This window comes from Schistocerca piceifrons, chromosome X (genome assembly GCF_021461385.2).
Source record: "Schistocerca piceifrons isolate TAMUIC-IGC-003096 chromosome X, iqSchPice1.1, whole genome shotgun sequence".
NCBI lineage: Eukaryota > Metazoa > Arthropoda > Insecta > Orthoptera > Acrididae > Schistocerca > Schistocerca piceifrons.
Genome location: NC_060149.1, coordinates 349,021,183 through 349,043,922, shown reverse-complemented (window position 1 = coordinate 349,043,922; position 22,740 = coordinate 349,021,183). Strand labels below are relative to the sequence as shown.

The following is a 22,740-nucleotide window of genomic DNA, read 5'->3' as shown; positions in this document are numbered from 1 at the left end:
GAATTGGTCATCTCATGCAAATAGCTGGATGTAACAGTATATAGGGGTATGAAATGAACCGATCACACAGGCTAGGTATAGCAGGCGTAATACTGCGCTGTTCACTGGTAGGATTCTAGGGAAATGCATTCAATCCACAAAGGAGACTGAACTGGCACACGTTTGCGATGGACGCAAACTATCCTGTGAAAACCCGTCTGGAAAGTTTCTAGAACCAACTTAAAGTGATGAATCGAGGAGTATGTAACAACCCCCTACGCATATCTCCCGTACATATTGCGAAGACAGTGTTAGACTTTTTACATCATGTACACAGGCATTTAAGCAATCGTTCTTCTTACGCTCCACGCATGAATGGAAAGGGAAAAAGCGGTAATAGCTAGTACAATGGGACGTGCCCTCTGCAATGCGCTTCACAGTGTTTTGCGAAGTGTAGATACAGATGTAGAATGACGCATCCATGTGACGCAGTAATGAAAGTATATAGAGTTAGTCACAAGCAGCTCCGTACCTCTACAAGACATCACAATAAAATGACTCATACAGAATATCCCACCAAATTTCGATCAGTAAAACATGCCGTGAAGTAGTTGCAGAGTGCAGAGTGCAGTATCAGGGGGTAGGCAAATCAGAACATAAAATGATGGAAAAAATCGCAACATCAAAACATAATTAACGTAGATTGACGTACAGTTTTGCAGTCTGGGTGCGTAATATAACCGTGAGAGTGCTCCTGTTGTCATACGAAATCGCACCCGAGACCACAACTCCAGTTATAGGTCCAGCGTGTCTAGCACGCAGACAGATTGGCTGCAGGCCTGCCAACTTGCTTTTAAGTAGCACAACTCCTTCGTGTTGCGGTTTTTCTCCATCAGTGTAGATACTCGTAAACCATCCACTCCGGATTGTTGCATCGAATTTGTTTACGCCTGCAGATACGCAACCCACTGAACAGATCTCCAAAGAGGACTGCTACCGTTGCACCTTCCCAAGTAGCAACGGCAGCAGCAACCTAAGTGCACTGCACGCACGTATTAACATTTGCCTTGCCACAAACTGTGCCCATATCTAGCATCTGTAAAGTGAATTTAAAACTTGGGAAAATGCTCTCTCCACTCATATGTCTCTACTTTCTGTATGTCTTCTGAAAACCAGGATGTACTTTAGAATAACGCTGTATAATTATAGCGAATACGAATGAGGAACCATTCTGGCGACGATATGAGCCGCAAGGAGAAATGCAGTGACGTAAGTGATTTTGACAAAGGGCAAATTGTTATGGAAAGTCGCCTGGAAACGAGCATCTTGGAAACAACGGAGCTAGTCGCCAGGTTCTATGGTATGTTATTAGCATATACGTATGAAAAGTGGTTGAAGAATGGTGAAGCCACGAGTAGATGATGAGGTGTCGGTAGTCTACGCCACATCATAGAACATGATGGCCGGAGGCGTGCTCGCTCTGTATGTCACGATATCCGACGATATGTGGCAGACGATATGTTGGAACACGTGAGGCAATACTAACCTTACGACTTATCTTAGAAGAAAGATTAAGAAAAGGCAAACCTACGTTTCTAGCATTTGTAGACTTAGAGAAAGCTTTTGACAATGTTGACTGGAATACTCTCTTTCAAATTCTAAAGGTGGCAGGGGTAAAATACAGGGAGCGAAAGGCTATTTACAATTTGTACAGAAACCAGATGGCAGTTATAAGAGTCGAGGGACATGAAAGGGAAGCAGTGGTTGGGAAAGGAGTGAGACAGGGTTGTAGCCTCTCCCTGATGTTATTCAATCTGTATATTGAGCAAGCAGTAAAGGAAACAAAAGAAAAATTCGGAGTAGGTATTAACATTCATGGAGAAGAAGTAAAAACTTTGAGGTTCGCCGATGACATTGTAATTCTGTCAGAGACAGCAAAGGACTTGGAAGAGCAGTTGAACGGAATGGACAGTGTCTTGAAAGGAGGATATAAGATGAACATCAACAAAAGCAAAACGATGATAATGGAATTTAGTCAAATTAAATCGGGTGATGCTGAGGGAATTAGATTAGGAAATGAGACACTTAAAGTAGTAAAGGAGTTCTGCTATTTAGGGAGTAAAATAACTGATGATGGTCGAAGTAGAGAGGATATAAAACGTAGACTGGCAATGGCAAGGAAATCGTTTCTGAGGAAGAGAAATTTGTTAACATCGAGTATAGATTTGTAAGGAAGTCGTTTCTGAAAGTATTTGTATGGAGTGTAGCCATGTATGGAAGTGAAACATGGACGATAACTAGTATGGACAAGAAGAGAATAGAAACTTTCGAAATGTGGTGCTACAGAAGAATGCTGAAGATAAGGTGGGTAGATCACGTAACTAATGAGGAGGTATTGAATAGGATTGGGGAGAAGAGAAGTTTGTGGCACAACTTGACTAGAAGAAGGGATCGGTTGGTAGGACATGTTTTGAGGCATCAAGGGATCACAAATTTAGCATTGGAGGGCAGCGTGGAGGGTAAAAATCGTAGAGGGAGACCAAGAGATGAATACACTAAGCAGATTCAGAAGGATGTAGGTTGCAGTAGGTACTGGGAGATGAAGAAGCTTGCACAGGATAGAGTAGCATGGAGAGCTGCATCAAACCAGTCTCAGGACTGAAGACCACAACAACAACAACATGTGGCAGATCTGAGTACAGAGTACAGTGATGACGCAGGCTCAAGTTCTTCAGAACACACTGTTGAGCGCACATTGCTGAACATAGGGTTCTGCAGCAGACGACTCCTACGTCTTCCCATGTTGATCCAACAACATCGTCAGTTATGATTACTGTGGGCAAGTTATCATCGAAATTAGACCGTGGATCGTTGGAAACGTGTCGACCGGTCGGATGACTCATACTATCTTGTGGCAGCTAGTATGCACGAAGCAAGCAATGGGCCATGGTCGCAGGCAGTATTATCCTATGGGGGACATTCACCTGGGCTTCCACGGGATCTGTGATAGTGGTAGAACACACGGTGACAGGTATGGTATGCGTGAACATTGTTATGGAAAACCTGTATTCCTTCTTGTTTGATGTCTTCACTGACGGCGACGATACCTTCGAGCTCTGTAACTGTCCTTGTCGCAACGCAACTTGACCGGCAAATTTGCTTGTTCTGAACCTGGTGGAAAATATCTGGGATGCAGTCGAGCATCAGCTCCTCGCCCAAAAACCACCATCCCGTTATTTGTAGGAACTGCGTCACCTGTGGATAGACGTCTGTCGATACATGCATCAAGACACCTACCAAGTCTTGTCGAACCATGACACGCAGAATCGGCGGTGTATTGCGATCTACAGGTGGACCAACACGCAAGTAAACAAATGGTCTTAATGTTTTGGCTTATCAGTGTACATACTTACCTCTGTGTCTTATCACCGAGCCGGCCGAAGTGGCCGTGCGGTTAAAGGCACTGCAGTCTGGAACCGCAAGACCGCTACGGTCGCAGGTTCGAATCCTCCCTCGGGCATGGATGTTTGTGATGTCCTTAGGTTAGTTAGGCTTAACTAGTTCTAAGTTCTAGGGGACTAATGACCTCAGCAGTTGAGTCCCATAGTGCTCAGAGCCATTTGAACCATTTGAAACATCTTATCACCGCTTCAAACATAGTCAAGCTTGTGAGTTACTGCAACACAATGAATTTCACCCTCTGACTGTAGGACTGCAAGGATCAAAAGTACTCCTCGGAAATCATTACACTACCACTCTTCGTGGCATTTCTTAGTTACATCGCTACCTCTATACATTTCTTAGTCATGGAAAACCATCACGAGTCACAGGAAGCTACTGATCTTTGCCTTTCAATGCATGTTGAATGGGTAATGTGGCGCAGTGAGTAACCTTAACTCAAGCCCCTTTCCAGCCATCCTAGTCTAAGTTTTAGCTGGTTTCCCTTTAGGTAAATGCCGAGACAGGATTCTCAAGTAGGTCACATTTCTCACCCTCATTCTTTTCTAAATGATTTACTGCGCTGTCTCTAACGGCTTTAACGTCAATGGGTCGTTAAACTCTAAGCCTTGCTTCTTGTTCTCTCTGAGGCTGCTCCACTGTGCCTTCTTTTCGTTACTGTTGTTTTATTTTCAGGAAGTGTGTCTTAGTCCCTAGAACTGCAGTTCTCAAAAATGTTCGGATGTGTGTGACGTCTTATAGGACTTTACTGTTAAGGGCATCAGTCCCTAAGCTTACACATTACGTAACCTAAATTATCCTAAGGATAAACACACACACCCATGCCCGAGGGAGGACTCGAACCTCCGCCGGGACCAGCCGCACAGTCCATGACTGCAGCGCCTCTGACCACTCGGCTAATCCCGTGCGGCGAACTGCAGTTTTGTCTCTCGACAAAACTGTGTTCACAGTCTCTTTTCCTTGGTTTTCATAGTACTAGTACTTGGGAGAGCAGTTACTCTCCTAGAACCGAAATACCAACTGGATTCCACTAGTGTTAGCAATGTCAAACGTGCTGTTTCTGTAGCTCACTTCACGTCAGAGCAGCAGGAAAAGGCAGTTTGGTTTGCAAAACAAGTATTTATATGTTTGCTGCGGAAGATGGCCACACAAACAAACGCTGATACTGTTTCTAGGTAATGTTACGAAAGTCACCTAGTGCTGTCACTCCATTGTGCATTTTTTCTTGCACTAACATGCTGCAAATGCCTACATCTAATTTCTGACCTGCTATTCTAGTACTTTGCTGTGGATAGCTTCAAATATAGAAAATTACTTATCATATAAGTTACCGCAGGGCTGTCACATACAAATCAATTTCTCGGAAAACTGGAAGGCTGTCATTTTTTCCTACAAAGCACGTATGAAAATACAACAGCGGAGAGAAATCAAATCTGAACTTATTTTGACAGAAAATGTACATTTTCAGCTCAGTATAAGGATGCATTAAAGGTACTACAGGTGACAGAGAAATGAGTACAAATTTTTTTCCCCCTTTATTGTATTTCAATCCCCCATCGGGGTGGGCTGGCAGCAGCATATGCGCTGCTCTTCAGCCGAAAGACAGAACAAACAATAGAAGACATTTAAAAATATAAAAAGGAGAAAACATGATGAACATAGATTTAAAAAAGGGGGAACATCATGGAAGACAGTAGACAAAAAAGGGGCGACTGTAAAATGGAGATAAACACTGTAAAAAAGTAGTGCACACAAAAAACTACACACTGGGACAGTTAAAAGAACACAAGGCATAGTATGACCAGAGCATAAAAGTATCGCCGGATGGCGTAGCACAAACAAACACTGACAGTGACACGAAGTACAATGCCAGCACACAATTAAAATCACACCTCTCGACGCACAGGAGAAACAGCACTAAACACAACACTGACGTGGTACTCTGACGATGATCAAAACGGTGAATCTGCCAGGCGCAAGGAGATGAGGGAGACCGGGAGGGTGGGAGGGGAAGAGAGGGGGGGAGATCGACGGGGGCACGCCGAAGAGGGCCAGCCAGGTAGGGAGGGATGTGGGAAGGAAAGAGGCAAGTATGGGGTGCAGGGTCTCAGGGGGGGGGGGGCGGAAGGAGGAAAATCCGCTCTGGGAGAAGGAGGGAAGAGGAAAAAGGGGACCCTGGGAAGGGGGGGGGGGCAAGGCCAGGTTATAGTTGGAAGGAAGGGTAGATGTTACGGCGAAGTTCATCATCCGGGAGGGGGAGGCGCTGGAAATTGCCCTGATGAAGGAGATGGAGGGTGTGGAGGTGGAGAGAAGGAGGGATACAGTGATAGAGGCGCGGCAATGGGCGGGGGGTGAGTACAAATTTTTAATTATGGAAATATTTGTTTCATTCGTCTTCCTTATTTCGCTCTAGCTACTCTGAGGTAGTGAGACAGAAAAGCTCATTCTAAGTGGAATCTTGTTCTCTTTCTTTGTTTATTTTAATAAGATGTAACATAAGAGGGGTGTTAGATAAGCAATACGACACTTTCTTCGGCCAATTTCAGATGAAAAAATGTGGAATTTGTTGTGGGACATTGTGGAATATTCCCGCTTCAGCCCATATAGTTCATGACGTTCCGATAGATGGTGCCCCTGTACGCAACCTTCTAAACTATATCGGTAACTGACCAGGAAAGTACTTGGGCTCGAACAAACAGATCTGTATGAACGTTTGGTTACAGGACCATTATGTACCACTGAATGTGCTGGTGGGTGTCGTTTTTCTGCAAAACTCTGCAGTCATGCTCTAGATATCACTGTAGATGTAATTGTAGATGCCATACGCAATGCAGCAATCTTAACTATAAATGTAAATGCGGAATGTCAATAAAATGCTCCGAGCAATACGAATGACTGCAAAACGCACAGTGAAGAAATGCAAGTTGATCGCATGGCGTTTTTGCACATTCTATAATATCAGTGTTGAAGGCCACGTCAGTGACATTTTTGAAGTTGTTGGATGGCTCACCAATATCGTAGCCAGCGTTCTGCCACGTGTAACGAAGCTTTGGTCTGTATACTCCCGCAGATAAGTTATTGTAAATGACAGAATGCATATTCTTGATAAAGAATCTGCTGTGCAATTTCGGCTGCATATTACTGGAACGTAGTTTAATATAGTCTGTTATTGTCTTGGCATATGTTTTATATTGCCTAAAGAAATACACATCCAGAGGTTGTGCATATTTTGTAGTTTTAGGCGGAATGATTTTTAAATCTACATGTTTTCCACCAGATGCTTCCAGTAGTACTCGTTCGTCCTTATGTCCAGACCGGCAGTCACAAAGTACTAATGACTTTCTCGACAAATGTGGATTCAAAACTGACAGAAAAAACGTCTTCAGATGTTGTTTCGTCATCTTCCCACTCACACTTGCATCGACGACGACATTTGGAGGGCACCGCGTTTCTATTTCCCTTGACACGCGGGGTCCAAACTTTCCACTGGATTCGTGGAAGGAAATATAGAGTTTGTCTGCCAATCGTCCGTCCATTGATATAGCAATATCGATCGTGTAACTATGTGTTGCACAGTTAACTGATTGCAACATCGCGACAGTGTTTCTCTCCCCTTTCAAGGATAGTGTTCTGTCACAAGAAAGTTCATAGCTGAGCTGACTCTGATCACAGTTCCATACAGAACTAATATCGATATTTTCTCTCGTGATATGCTCATTGGCGTCAGCAACAAACGTTTGAGCTCTTTCAATCAGCTCTTCTTCGTCATCCTTATCTTTTCGTGCTTGGAGCACAGTGATACGGCGTGATGTTATCCTAAACTCCTTTTTCAAATTAGTAATAAATCCTAGTGAAACTGTAAAGTTTCTACACCCGAGATTTCGCGCTACGTCCAATGCCCAATGTTGTAAATGCCAATAGTGAACGGCGGAACCGCATTCTCGCGCTTCATCGAATTTCGCCATTACACGCTCCTTGATGGTCTTGAACAGCAGTGTACGATTTCCTTTGAAAACTGTATTTCCTTCTCTTTTCTTTGCCACGTAATCCAGTATGTTTTTAATATTGCTTTTAGACTTCAGTTTAGGGTATCTTTTCAGAAGCTTGTCGTATGTGTCGAAACCTCTTACGTAATAATCATCGTATATGTTCTCCAGTGTGTTGTCATCAAACGCCGTGATGATACTTGCAACTTTAACCTTCTGCTTGGGAGACAGTTGGTATTCACTGTCACTGCTTCCATCGCCTCTTCCCGCACTTGCCGTAGCACTACCGTTTGCAATGAGTTGTTCGTCATTATCATTCCTATCATCATCATTATGTGTTAGTGTTACAACAGTATCTGTTTTTAACTTATGCTCATATTTCTGCACTATAACAGATACCAGAAAACATGCGAATGATCGTCTTCTGCCGGCCGGGGTAGCCAAGCGGTTATAGGCGCTACGGTCTGGAACCGCGCGAACGCTACGGTCGCAGGTTCGAATCCTGCCTCGGGCATGGATGTGTGTGATGTCCTTAGGTTAGATGGGTTTAAGTAGTTCTAAGTTCTAGGGGACTCATCTCAACCAATCGCAATACATTAGCAGGATTGATTACCAATCGCCGAGCCATCTGACGCTTCAATACACAAATAATGTCACAAAACGCAACTTCAGAGGCACACCGCACCGTCCCTACTGGTCCCGACTGGCGTACCGGCAGGTCAGTGTGCAATGCGGCATGGCATACGCAGAGGCCTCTAACGGACGACTGCAGAGTTTTGCAGATGCGGGAGTATCACTAGTGCAACAACAGACCTTTACATTATTTCTCACACGATTTTGGTGTATTTGTGTTTGTTCGGGCCCAAGTACTTTCCTGGTGAGTCGCGTTCTAAGCAGAAAGCTGTCACTGAGTTTCTTTTGGCGGAAAACCAGAGCATCGCAGATGCTCATAGGTGCTTGCAGTATGCCTACGGAGACCTGGCTGTGACTAAGGCACGGTGACTTGTTAAGCTAGGCATCTGTCAACATCGCAACGAGGTCGTGCAAAGCTGTTCCATCTCATCCATACCGGCTAACCGCACACATCTGTGACTCCTACAATACTGGAACACGCAGACATTCTCATTCGAGGTTATCGACGGATCACAAACACTTCGCTACTCAACTGAACGTCTCTGTTGGTAGTGCTGACACAGTTGTCCACCATCTGGGGTACTCAGAGGTTTGTGCCCACAGGGTTTCGCGTCACCTAATAGAAGACCATAAAGAGCTTCCATCTATGGCTAATGATGGATGCACTCCACAGGAAGCAATACGTGGATGATGTGGAGGTTATGACACAGCAAGACGTTGGTCCTAACTTACACCAGTGGAGTGCTACCATGGGAGCTTACAGGCCCTCCCAGTAGGGTGGCGTAAGATTACCGCATTGAAAGGAGATTATGTTAAAAAAATAGGGTTATATAGCCAAGAGAGTGGAGAAATAATATGGTGTATTGGAATCCCGAATAAAACCAACCTGCTTTCAGAAAAAAATAAGTTGCTTTACTTACTGAACGTCCCTAGTATTTAATAAATAAAGTAACAGGACCACTGTTTAAATGAAAGTATTGTAATTTTCTGATTTGCATAGAACATAACTCTATTATATGTTTATGTAACAATTCATTACAAGTCCTTTGTTGGTGTACTCTGACTTCAAACAGGTCATACTTCAAACACCTCTACACAGAAAAGTGAAGCGCCATCTGGGTTCAATAGAATGCCAGCCGACCAGTGGGTAGCCTCACTTCGCAGACGGGATCCAGATTTGCAGCCAGCTTTACCTGCAATAACACCTCAAACACGGTACGTCCACGGACACCAAATTCAATCGCCGCACGAGTAATGTTTCCTGGACTGGTATTTTCTTGTAATTCTATTGCACTGCTCTAAGATCTAGGCTACACTACATTAAACAGAGCTAAAGTACAGCTGTGTGAACTGACATTCTACTCTGTGGTCACAGGTGAAATTTTCTCGGCCTACCACAAATACGACTTACATATCAATGACATTTTGTATTTCTTATGTTAATACGTGTAAGCTGAATATGAACTTGATATGCAGAATTGTTCTTTGTGCAGCTTTTTATAGCAGTCGTACATGTTTTGTTGCAGTTGTTGAAATGGAATACTGGTTCACCGTAAATATTGTAGGGTTAATCTTTCCTACTATTTTAGAAATCGGCAGTGGCAATTCGTCTAAGATTGATGAAGGCTTATAAGGACTGAGTTTCTTCATTTTCAAGGGATCAGGAGTAAACGACTGAATTCAAACATGACCATACAACTTCTAAAGATTATCTAATGTATCGAAACTGAACCACAGTTGAAAACATCCATATAACGTGTAAAGGTGAATGAAATACTTTACCTCATATGTATATGGTGTAAAAGTGGAGATTATAGTTTCAGTGGAAAACTGTGACAACCTTTATGTAATGCTAGCTGAGAAACCCAGCATTTCTTGGGTATTCATTTACACCTAACGGTCTACCCGACGGGAGGCCTTCGTCACACGACATTTCCATTTATACCTGTGCCCGAGACTTCGTACGTGCGGAATTTTTTGTCGCATAAGGTTCGATGTTCAAATACACACACACACACACACACACACACACATACACACACACACACACACACACACACATGCGCGAGGGAGGACTCGAACCTCCGACGGGAGGGGCCGCGCAATTTGTGCATGGCGCCTCAAAGCCGAGTGGAGGGCCTGAATCAGAGGCTGAGACGGTTCTGCGACCGTGTGGGCTGCAGATTCCTCGACTTGCGTCATAGGGTGGTGGGGTTTCGGGTTCCGCTGGATAGGTCAGGAGTCCACTACACGCAACAAGCGGCTACACGGGTAGCAGGGGTTGTGTGGTGTGGGCTGGGCGGTTTTTTAGGTTAGATGGCCTTGGGCAAGTACAGAAAGGGCAACAGCCTCAACGGGTGCGGGGCAAAGTCAGGACATGCGGGGACCAAGCAGCAATCGGTATTGTAATTGTCAACTGTCGAAGCTGCGTTGGTAAAGTACCGGAACTTCAAGCGCTGATAGAAAGCACCGAAGCTGAAATCGTTATAGGTACAGAAAGCTGGCTTAAGCCAGAGATAAATTCTGCCGAAATTTTTACAAAGGTACAGACGGTGTTTAGAAAGGATAGATTGCATGCAACCGGTGGTGGAGTGTTCATCGCTGTTAGTAGTAGTTTATCCTGTAGTGAAGTAGAAGTGGATAGTTCCTGTGAATTATTATGGGTGGAGGTTACACTAAACAACCGAACTAGGTTAATAATTGGCTCCTTTTACCGACCTCCCGACTCAGCAGCATTAGTGGCAGAACAACTGAGAGAAAATTTGGAATACATTTCACATAAATTTTCTCAGCATGTTATAGTCTTAGGTGGAGATTTCAATTTACCAGATATAGACTGTGACACTCAGATGTTTAGGACGGGTGGTAGGGACAGAGCATCGAGTGACATTATACTGAGTGCACTATCCGAAAATTACCTCGAGCAATTAAACAGAGAACCGACTCGTGGAGATAACATATTGGACCTACCGATAACAAACAGACCCGAACTTTTCGAATCTGTATGTACAGAACAGGGAATCAGTGATCATAAGGCCGTTGCAGCATCCCTGAATATGGAAGTTAATAGGAATATAAAAAAAGGGAGGAAGGTTTATCTGTTTAGCAAGAGTAATAGAAGGCAGATTTCAGACTACCTAACAGATCAAAACGAAAATTTCTGTTCCGACACTGACAATGTTGAGTGTTTATGGAAAAAGTTCAAGGCAATCGTAAAATGCGTTTTAGACAGGTACGTGCCGAGTAAAACTGTGAGGGACGGGAAAAACCCACCGTGGTACAACAACAAAGTTAGGAAACTACTGCGAAAGCAAAGAGAGCTCCACTCCAAGTTTAAACGCAGCCAAAACCTCTCAGACAAACAGAAGCTAAACGATGTCAAAGTTAGCGTAAGGAGGGCTATGCGTGAAGCGTTCATTGAATTCGAAAGTAAAATTCTATGTACCGACTTGACAGAAAATCCTAGGAAGTTCTGGTCTTACGTTAAATCAGTAAGTGGCTCGAAACAGCATATCCAGACACTACGGGATGATGATGGCATTGAAACAGAGGATGACACGCGTAAAGCTGAAATACTAAACACCTTTTTCCAAAGCTGTTTCACAGAGGAAGACCGCACTGCAGTTCCTTCTCTAAATCCTCGCACAATCGAAAAAATGGCTGACATCGAAATAAGTGTCCAAGGAATAGAAAAGCAACTGGAATCACTCAATAGAGGAAAGTCCACTGGACCTGACGGGATACCAATTCGACTCTACACAGAGTACGCGAAAGGACTTGCCCCCCTTCTAACAGCCGTGTACCGCAAGTCTCTAGAGGAACGGAGGGTTCCAAATGATTGGAAAAGAGCACAGATAGTCCCAGTCTTCAAGAAGGGTCGTCGAGCAGATGCGCAAAACTATAGACCTATATCTCTTACGTCGATCTCTTGTAGAATTTTAGAACATGTTTTTTGCTCGCGTATCATGTCATTTCTGGAAACCCAGAATCTACTATGTAGGAATCAACATGGATTCAGGAAACAGCGATCGTGTGAGACCCAACTCGCCTTATTTGTTCATGAGACCCAGAAAATATTAGATACAGGCTCCCAGGTAGATGCTATTTTTCTTGACTTCCGGAAGGCGTTCGATACAGTTCCGCACTGTCGCCTGATAAACAAAGTAAGAGCCTACGGAATATCAGACCAGCTGTGTGGCTGGATTGAAGAGTTTTTAGCAAACAGAACACAGCATGTTGTTATCAATGGAGAGACGTCTACAGACGTTAAAGTAACCTCTGGCGTGCCACAGGGGAGTGTTATGGGACCATTGCTTTTCACAATATATGTAAATGACTTAGTAGATAGTGTCGGAAGTTCCATGCGGCTTTTCGCGGATGATGCTGTAGTATACAGAGAAGTTGTTGCATTAGAAAATTGTAGCGAAATACAGGAAGATCTGCAGCGGATAGGCACTTGGTGCAGGGAGTGGCAACTGACCCTTAACATAGACAAATGTAATGTATTGCGAATACATAGAAAGAAGGATCCTTTATTGTATGATTATATGATAGCGGAACAAACACTGGTAGCAGTTACTTCCGTAAAATATCTGGGAGTATGCGTACGGAACGATTTGAAGTGGAATGATCATATAAAACTAATTGTTGGTAAGGCGGGTACCAGGTTGAGATTCATTGGGAGAGTGCTTAGAAAATGTAGTCCATCAACAAAGGAGGTGGCTTACAAAACACTCGTTCGACCTATACTTGAGTATTGCTCATCAGTGTGGGATCCGTACCAGGTCGGGTTGACGGAGGAGATAGAGAAGATCCAAAGAAGAGCGGCGCGTTTCGTCACTGGGTTATTTGGTAACCGTGATAGCGTTACGGAGATGTTTAATAAACTCAAGTGGCAGACTCTGCAAGAGAGGCGCTCTGCATCGCGGTGTAGCTTGCTCGCCAGGTTTCGAGAGGGTGCGTTTCTGGATGAGGTATCGAATATATTGCTTCCCCCTACTTATACCTCCCGAGGAGATCACGAATGTAAAATTAGAGAGATTAGAGCGCGCACGGAGGCTTTCAGACAGTCGTTCTTCCCGCGAACCATACGCGACTGGAACAGGAAAGGGAGGTAATGACAGTGGCACGTAAAGTGCCCTCCGCCACACACCGTTGGGTGGCTTGCGGAGTATCAATGTAGATGTAGATGTAGAAACCACGCGGCCACTCCGCGCGGCAAGACTTCGATGTATACACTGTTTGAAGTAATATGATACGAGACATGAACGGAGAGGTTGTTTACTTGACTAATACAGGAGAGAGTCACATAGAGTTGCCAATGAAAAAGCAGCTGACAATAAGGTCAATACCCAAAACACACAGCGTCTGGCCTCGTACTTTGTTTACGGTCATGGCATAACATAAGCTTACGAAGAATTGTACATGTTTAAAGCGAAATCGTGAATTGACAGGAATAAGTGAGATTCAGGGTATGAACACTCACTCGCCTGTGTTATTTTCCGTCAAAATTTCCGCTTCTATAATGTTACGTTGAAGAAAAGTTCTGAGGAGCGAGATGATAATGTATGACGCTCTCCATCAGAGTTATGTTGAACTTCACCTGCAGAGTAGCTTCCAGAGAACGAGTTACAGTATGATGTTCAAATACACACACACACACACACACGCGCGCGCGCGGGCGCGCGCGCGCACGCGCATGCCCGAGGGAGGACTCGAACCTCCGATGGGAGGGGCCCTAAGGTGAGACCAGTGAGCTCAAAGAAGAAAAATCTAGATCCTGCAGCAAGTCCCACTTCGTAATCTTCACTGGATTCTTGAGACCGTTTTCAGAAAGACTCGACCGTTTTCGTAAACAAAACGAAATCAAAATGTAATGGTTCAAATGGCTCTGAGCACTATGGGACTCAACACCTTAGGTCATAAGTCCCCTAGAACTTAGAACTACTTAAACCTAACTAACATAAGAACATCACACACACCCATGCCCGAGGCAGGATTCGAACCTGCGACCGTAGCAGTCCCGCAGTTCCGGACTGCAGCGCCAGAACCGCCAGACCACCGCGGCCGGCAAAATGTAATGAGTACCCAAATCACATAGCAAATTTAATAAATTCGTCTTTCCTAGCAAAGAACGTAAGTCAAACCTATCGAAAGAAGCAAAGCAATATCGTTCAGTTTTAAATTCACAAACGGAAACCAGTAAATCCATATATACGTAGTAAATTCGCTGTTGATTTGTATTTGTAAAGATGAGACTGTATCGCATAACTCTGTCACTGACCTGAACTGAAAATCAAAGCCAGCGAGATATACGGGCCGTGCAACGAACTTGGGCATCACACTAGTAGTCTTGCTTGCCAAACTTCGCGACACTCGGCTCCGTGCAGGGCCCACGGGAAATCAATATTTAATTGAAAAGATACCTACTATAGTCCTAATTTGGTCGTGTGCCATCGAGAACTTACATGCATTTTTACGCGCAGTTAAAAAGAAAGAAAAAACTGACAGCACCATCTATTGGTTCTTTGGTGTACAACCAAACTAACAGCGCAGTCTATTTGTTGTTTGGTGTACTAAACCGTGATGATTTAACATCCGAACTCCTAAGGTGAGACAAGTGAGCTCAAAGAAGAAAAATCTAGAGGCAGCACTATTAATCCAGTCAAATTGCAGATATACCTTGCAAAAGGTGGGGTAAAAGATTTTATTTTTTTAACTCCTTCATATTGTTGGAAAGGTTACAAAACCAAGTGTTGCCAACAAAATTACTCTTGGGAAAGCTTTCTGCAGTCAAAAAACTTCGAAAATTTCAGACTTTTTTCAGTTTTTTCAAAATATCTCAGTTTCATTTGCTCCTATCGCTTTAACGTCTATTTTCTTTTTTAAAGAGCACAAAATTCTCTACAAATTTGATTCTTGCCATTTTTTTCTACTCCCAGTATCTAAGGCGCTACAGCGCGTCAAAAAATACCAATTTTTCAAATTTTGAGCATAGTGCCAACATACCTTATTTTTGAACACTATTTTTTCAGTTTCTGTTTGTGTAGTATAAATACACGATACTTCATGCCATATGTTGGAATTTACCACCTCACTTTCAGGTATTCAATTTCTCTGTATGCAACATGAGGATTGCTGGGCAACCAACTATTGTGATTCTTACATCACTACCTGAAGTTCACTATGGGCCACCTCAGCCCTGGTATTTGTAAAACTATAAATATAAATGTGCATCATTAAAGACACACACACATACACACACACACACACACACACACACACAAAATAAATTGTCCCAGGAAACTGAACTATTATTAGTGCAATAGGCAACCTAATTAGGTAGGTAATTATTCTTGTGTGTAAAGGCCACACAGTTGACATTAAAAATAAGTAGCTTTATTACAATTAAAATACATTGTCAGTTACTAAAAAATGTTGACAATTCTGGGTTTGTAATACTTGTAATATCGCACTTTAGCGCACTTGACACAGGTATGAGCATCACTTCCAACGTTTTGATGGGCCAGGTTCCTCAGTGTCACCAGAAATACTTTGAGTTACGGATTCAGGGTCTGTACATAGAGTTGATCCCATATTGACCTCTTCTTTAAACAGCGAGTCAGCCTCAGCAAGTTCGTTGATTTCGTCAGCGGTTTCCTCAACATCCTCAACATCTTCTTCACTGTCTTCATATAAAAATTTTGGCACGTTTTCGCAGTGGACCCCAATACACTTCTTGCAAATTGAAGAACATTTCAAACCCGCTTTTCTGCAGGAGCGCGCTTCGCCACAGTTCAGCTTGCATGAGCATGAAACAATGTGAAGAAGTGCTTCAGGTGCTGGATCTTGGCTCATTATAACGAATATTGGACCGTGGTCACTGTGATTCCAGCCCCATTTCTCAGGAGGTTTCCAGTTTCCCACCCAACTTTGGACTTGGTAAGTCCGCAACGAATGATGTTGTGCAGCATCTTGTGTAGATGGCAACCGTGCAAGATTCAGTTTGCTTTTTGTGGCACACTTGGCAAATAGCTGGTACCGCAAATGGTCTAGTGTGTCGGAACTGCTGACACCTCCACTATACAATGCGATAATAACCTGTTCTCCTGCTGTTATTATTTCTTCACTGGTAGCATGTGGTTTATTGAACGTGCAAAGTGCTGAGGTTAGGTGTTCATTTTTCGCAACAATATTGCAGCACTTAATTTGTCCTTGACCAAAAAAAGCGGATGTTGCACCACATCCGCTAAAGGCGTGAGTGAACAGAATATATTCACTGTCAAACTTGTAAGATGCAGTGGAAAACCACCTGTCTTCTGCATTTCCTCTTCCGGGCTTTAAGAAAAATAAGTTTTCAATGCCTTGCCCCAAACCGGTCATGAGCAATAGCAGATCAACATCATCTCCTACAATGACAACACTTCCAAAATCTTTGGTTCTTGAAATGCCAGATGTTACAATCATAACGTCAGCATCTTCTTGTGCCTGGCTTTGAAGCTGTTTCAGCCATCACCAAATCGTCACCATATTTCTGGAAAAGGCGAGCCTTGACAGTTCGAGTATCAGGACGAGATGATGTGGGTATTTGCTCTAACAGATCGTCCATAGAAAACTGACATTCTTCCGTGCTGGTTTCCAGGTAGGCAAATATAGCCTCCATGCCTTCATCTACTTGTGTTGCAGGTCGGTTACCTCGATTCGGTCCAGTAGCTGAAACACGGTGAAAGAACTTTCTGTAACAAAATCTGTGGTATCGCCCATCTGCAGCAACCAAATCATTTACATTTTGAATCCGCTCTATCACTTGTTGACCAAATTCATCACCACGTCGTTTAGCCTGTTCTAATACTGTCGATTGCATTTCCAATTTCATTACTTTGTAAACAAAATTTCGTTTGGCATATGGCAATCTTAACTGCTTGGTTAAAAAGTCATCAGAATTGCCTTTTGCAAATAAGAAGCATTTCTCTTAGAAATTGAACTGACCTTTTACCTGTGACCGACGTAGCACGCCTGTTGGTTCCTGAGGATGTAGAAGGCTAGCTGCTATCATTCTCTCATTAATGTACTTCTTGTAGCATGCTTCACGCAACATCACTTCACTGAGCGTTTTCAAAAACGGGTGTGGGCAGACTCTCTGCGTTTAGCACTACAATCGATAAGTGTGCTCAGTCCTTTCTTTTTCACAAATGGTTCAAATGGCTCTGAGCACTATGAGACTTAACATCAGTCCCCTAGAACTTAGAACTACTTAAACCTAACTAACCTAAGGACATCACACACATCCATGCCCGAGGCATGATTCGAACCTGCGACCGTAGCGGTCGCGCGGTTCCAGACTGAAGCGCCTAGAACCGCACGGCCACACCGGCCGGCTTCTTTTTCATATTGCGTCCACCACTCACCACAGTTTTTTCGCAAATGAAACACAAATTCATGTCAGACATACTCATTTTCAGCACCACAACATATACTGAATGGAAGCGACTCTAAACTGTAAGACCCTTATTGTTGTGTGCCAAAAGCTGTCAGCGCGCTGTGAACAATCACCAGAGATAATTGCCTTCCGCCCGCCAAAGAATAAATACGCTTTTGCCCGCTAAAGAACAATTACTACATACTTTTTCTTATAACTGATCATTAACGTCAATCAACTGTAGAAAATGTACGGCACCTGCATGCAATCGTATTACATATTGTAACATAAATAAACTTCACGCAATCCGACGTGAATGTGTTCGTAGTTACTGAATATGATGCTGTTTGTCCTGGCCCTGCAGCAGAGTGAGATGGTAAATTCCAATGAATAACATGATGAGTAATATGTTTATACTACACATATAGAAACTGAAATAACAGTGTTCAAAAATTAGGTAATTTACCACTTTGCTCAAAATTTGAAAAATTGGTAATTTTTGACGCGCTGTAGCGCCTTAGATACTGGGAGTAGAAAAAAATGGTAACAACCAAGTTTGTAGAGAATTTTGTGCTCTCTAAAAAAGAAAATAGACGTTAAAGCGATAGGAGCAAATGAAATTGAGGTATTTTGAAAAAACTGAAAAAGTATGAAATTTTCGAAGTTTTTTAACTGCAGAAAGTTTTCCCACGAGAAATTTTGTTGGCAAAACTTAGTTTTGTACCCTTTCTAACAATATGAACGAGTTAAAAAAATAAAATCTTCTACCCCACCTTTTGCAAGGAACAGGCTTTTTTCTGACAATTTTACTGGACTATATGTGTTACGAAATCTTGACGCTCGACATCTTTAGCCGCCATTTTGCTGAACGTATATCTGTCTCTCCCTATCCAACTGTCAGTATACAGCTGTCCCGCAAGTAGACGAGTAAAATTTTATTTTGCCATCATTATGTGCACAAAACATCGCATTTTATCTGAATTAAGTATTTTTGACATCCCTGATTGCTGAGTCTGGCAATTAATTGACCAGGAAGCATTAAATACCTACAGAAAATAAAGAACAGTAGCCTACTGTTTAAAAATATCCTCTTCACATTATCAGCTGAAAAACTGTAAAGCAAAACTTCCTTGAAGTCACAGCAATTCTGTAATTTGATTGTAACTATTATTACATGTTTCGTTAAAGTCTGACGACCTTCATACGAAAAAAAATGCACTATGTAGGGAGTTGGTGGGGCTAGTACAGATAGTTTTTATATTTCACGATTTATCTCGAAACAATTTGAGGCAGATTTTTAAGATTTAATGTATTTCGATTAACCAGTTTTCATACTAAAAGAATCATTAAAGTGATTCTATGTTTCTTCAATAGTTTGATCACCAAATGGAAAAATCTAAACAAATGCAATCTGTCCACATTTACTCCATTGTAAAGTGTTGACATTAACTGAAATGGCATAGGGTAAAAGTTGATACCGTTTTTATACATATAAATAAGACCAGTTTTCCCAAAACAAAAAGATCACTTAATTAAAATTATTTTGTGTCCACTTTTACCATCCCCATTCTCCTCTATTTAAACAAAAGTTTTGGAATGATAAAACCTCTGATACTTTGATCTCGCTTTTGTGGAAAGGGTGAAAAAAACTTAAAAGTAAATAATTTTCAGTTCAACATTAATTTATATTTTTCATTTACGTTAGACATTTGAAAACAAAATAATTTTTGTGAGCTTCTGTCGAACAGAACAGTTTTTTCCATTGACCTTATTTGTTACATTTTTTTGCATTTGCTCTTAATCTAACTCCAATATACACTGACGCAATTTCTTTAATAAGTTTTGTTTCGTGCATGTCGTCTAGGTCAAATACAGAATTTACAGAATGTGCATTAGGTCCAAAAATATTTTTTTCATTAATAGAAAAATGGTGAGACACCGAATTTACGAACTGGGAATAAACTTTACCGAAATCTTCCACATTTGCAAACACACGAAACTTCTTCTCACAATAAACAATAATTTTGTAAATTGCAAACTTAATTCCTCTCCTAGAAACCTGCTGAGTGAAAGCAGTTGGGTCAGACAAAGGCTTCCTACAATATGTGTGGTCACTTACTTTGTCATTACCAAAAATTAACAAACTAGCACACTCACAACACTTCAAATTTTTTAACATTTTTAACTACAAATCCTTCTACGTAATACAAAATATTATTAACCTAATTACTGAGGTTTACGTCATTCAGTCTACTACAATAATCTAAACACTGTCTCAATCAAGCATCTTTTACACTATATTTTCTGTTTGAACATGGCGGTACCTAAAGTGAGCAATTGAAAACACACTGTTTGATTCAAAATCAAGTCTTACATCCAGAGTTTATGCTATTTTTTAATGGCTTTGAGAGCTGACTGGAACTGAATAAATTTTGGATTATTGTTCCAGCCTCTTTTACCTCTAATACATGAAAATAGTAATTCCAGTTGATCTTGAGACACTTTATACGTTAAAAAATGCTGAAATTGGTCTGTGTCATGGGAAAGACATACTGTAGCAAACATTCCTACACTTTTAATAGACAGCAAGAAACCCAGAGCAAATGTCTTACGGGGATGCCGTAGAATGGATAAATCTTCAATGGAGATAGACTTCAAAAAATATTCCATCTCTTCGCAATAATTATGGCAGAAATTAATGTTGAACTTATGTAAAGGTGGTTTTAAGCCTTTAGCAAAAATATTTCTGCTATTTAACAACTCAAAAAGTTTGTCTACTTTTCCGATAAAAGTAACAGTTGCAGTTGATCCTCGAAAATCTGTATGTTGATGTGACTCAAGAAATTCAGTAGCATCTGCTACACTTGAACACAGGGTTTGAGCAGCAAGAGAGACATTCATCGTCTTATTGTGGAACTTAACATGCTAGTTGGTGACTCAATTAGCAAACTTCAAGCCTTCACTCTCCTGTAGTTCATTTAAATTAACTATGTAGCTCCACTGTGCTTCACCATCAACTATCTGCAAAATCTGTTTCTCAACCTTTCTTGTTGATTTACGCATGTGGCAATGGTCCAAAACTACATAAACATTGCATTCAGCTTAAGGGTGCTTAAAATACGAAATAATATTATCAGGTTCATCGTTGCAGCCCATGTTTTTCAAAGCTTGCAGGTTTACAACTAGGCCGTCACAAGTAACGGACCATACGACTACACCAACTTCATGTAATTTTAGGAGGCATGTATGGATTAATTCAGCTGAAAGTTCAGCTCGAATACTATTTACAAAAAATATGCAACTGGACATTTAAATTTTTTCTGTATGAAACAATTTGGAATACTAATGCTTCTATAGCTAGTTCATTCAAATCTACTGGCTTAATGCCACCAAAATTTACATAACCACTGTTAACTTTTTTAATGTTGTCCCATAAGAATTGTTTATGAATCATCATATTGTCAAAAATTAAAGCACATTCTTTTAAGCAGGGTTTTTTCTCTATATTTTCTTTTAACAAACTGAACACTTCACTGATGAAAGCAGGCTCACAGCTGACAGATGAGATCAAAGATCTGATGCAATTTGGATGGGGCAAACTAAATAATGATCTAACGTATCTATACGCTTTAGGTGAATAAAAATGTAGTGTCGGAGCGAACTGTTTTATAATATCTCAGTATCTTCTTACTTGTTCGTCACACATGGAGTTTTCCAATTCGTTAACGATGAAGTGCAAAGGAAAACCACTAAAACTAAATTTTAAATGATTCTCTATATCATTGTTCAGGTGTCCTTTTTTTTAAGTTCATTAATCAGCTGTGCCATTGTCGAAATGTTTTTGTTTCGTCGGCCTACAGTCATTTGCAATCTTCTTATCTTCTTTCTTAAATTTGTTTTCGATAGTGAAGGGAGGTTTGCCTGAATTCCTTTATTTTCAGCAACTGCTTCAGGAGACTTTTCCAGTTGTACACCTGTGTGATTTACATCCTGCAAGAAAGGAGGTCATTGTAATTTTGCATTCATCACAACAGTTCAAAATTATAAAACCTTCATAAGCAAGCTTAAAACAATAATTATAAATATAGGCCTATTGACGTTTATTTTGTTCAGGCCTATACTATTATAATTAAAAGCTTGTAATATATTCCACTTATTTGAGTACTAGCAGGTTCTTTACGAACCAATTGTCGCCTTGCAGTCGTCTTTCTCTGAATATGTTTCGGAAAATCAAAGATGGATGGGACGGCATCTTCTTTTAACAGTCTTAATGATGCTCCTGGCCTCACTTTATAGCAATTTTCGGTAACGTGTCTGCTGCATATTGTACTGTACGCAGTAGGTGAGCACTTGTCTCTACGAATTGCTTGCGCCCACAATTTCTGCATTTCCGAAAGCGAAAATGGAAACCTGTATAAACAAGAGGCAAATACAGAACTAAATCCAAGAAATATCGTCATCAGTAGTGCAATTTATACATGAAATACAGTGCGGCAGGAACACTAGTTCTAAACAAAAACATAACTTACCTATGAAAATGAACTCCGCTGTCTTTCCTCTAGAGTTCTTTACAACCATAAGCTACTCAATATTTCACCATTATAGCTTCACAAACTTAATAAATCGCTCTCGAATGAATGATTATCAAACAACAGAAAGCACAAAACAACACGACCTACACCCGTACGTACAGAGTTGCCAATCTGATACAAATTGATCGTCACTATTTTCAAGGGTCCAAAGCACAGCAGTTGTGTATCTTGTTTTTATTGAGATCTCTGGGTGGGACCAAGCGAGGTGGCGCAGCAGTTAGCACACTGGCCTCACATTCGGGAGGATGACGGTTCAAACACGCATCCAGCCTTCCTGGTTTAAGTTTTCCATGATTTCTCTAAATTGCTTCAAGAAAATGCCGCGCTAGTTCCTTTGAAACGGCACAGCCGATTTCCTTCCCCATTCTTGCTCCGTCTCTGGTGATCTACACTCATGCTCATAAATTAAGGATAATGCTGATACATGGTGAAACAACGCTCTGTTGGGCAGTTTGCATTTGACCTGCCGTCGTCGCACGGTGGCGCTGGCAGCAGTCCACATACACAGAGGTGTGTTGGTGCATGTCAGAGTACGGTGCAGTGAGTAATTGTGCAGACGTTTCCAGACGCGCTAATGGTGACTGTTGTTGAAAATGGCTCAAAGAACACATATTGATGGCGTTATGAGGGGTAGTATACTAGGGCGACTGGAGGCTGGTCAAACACAGCAGAT

General features: G+C 41.8%; 1 protein-coding gene across 1 annotated transcript in view; it reads left to right on the top strand.

Moving 5' to 3' along the window:
• LOC124721751 (katanin p60 ATPase-containing subunit A-like 1) overlaps positions 1-22,740 on the top strand; it is a 203,053-nt gene that overhangs the window by 104,121 nt on the left and 76,192 nt on the right. Inside the window, exon 4 of the mRNA XM_047246853.1 lies at positions 9,131-9,272. Coding sequence (XP_047102809.1) covers positions 9,131-9,272 — 142 coding nt within the window. The remainder of the gene's footprint in view (positions 1-9,130; positions 9,273-22,740) is intronic.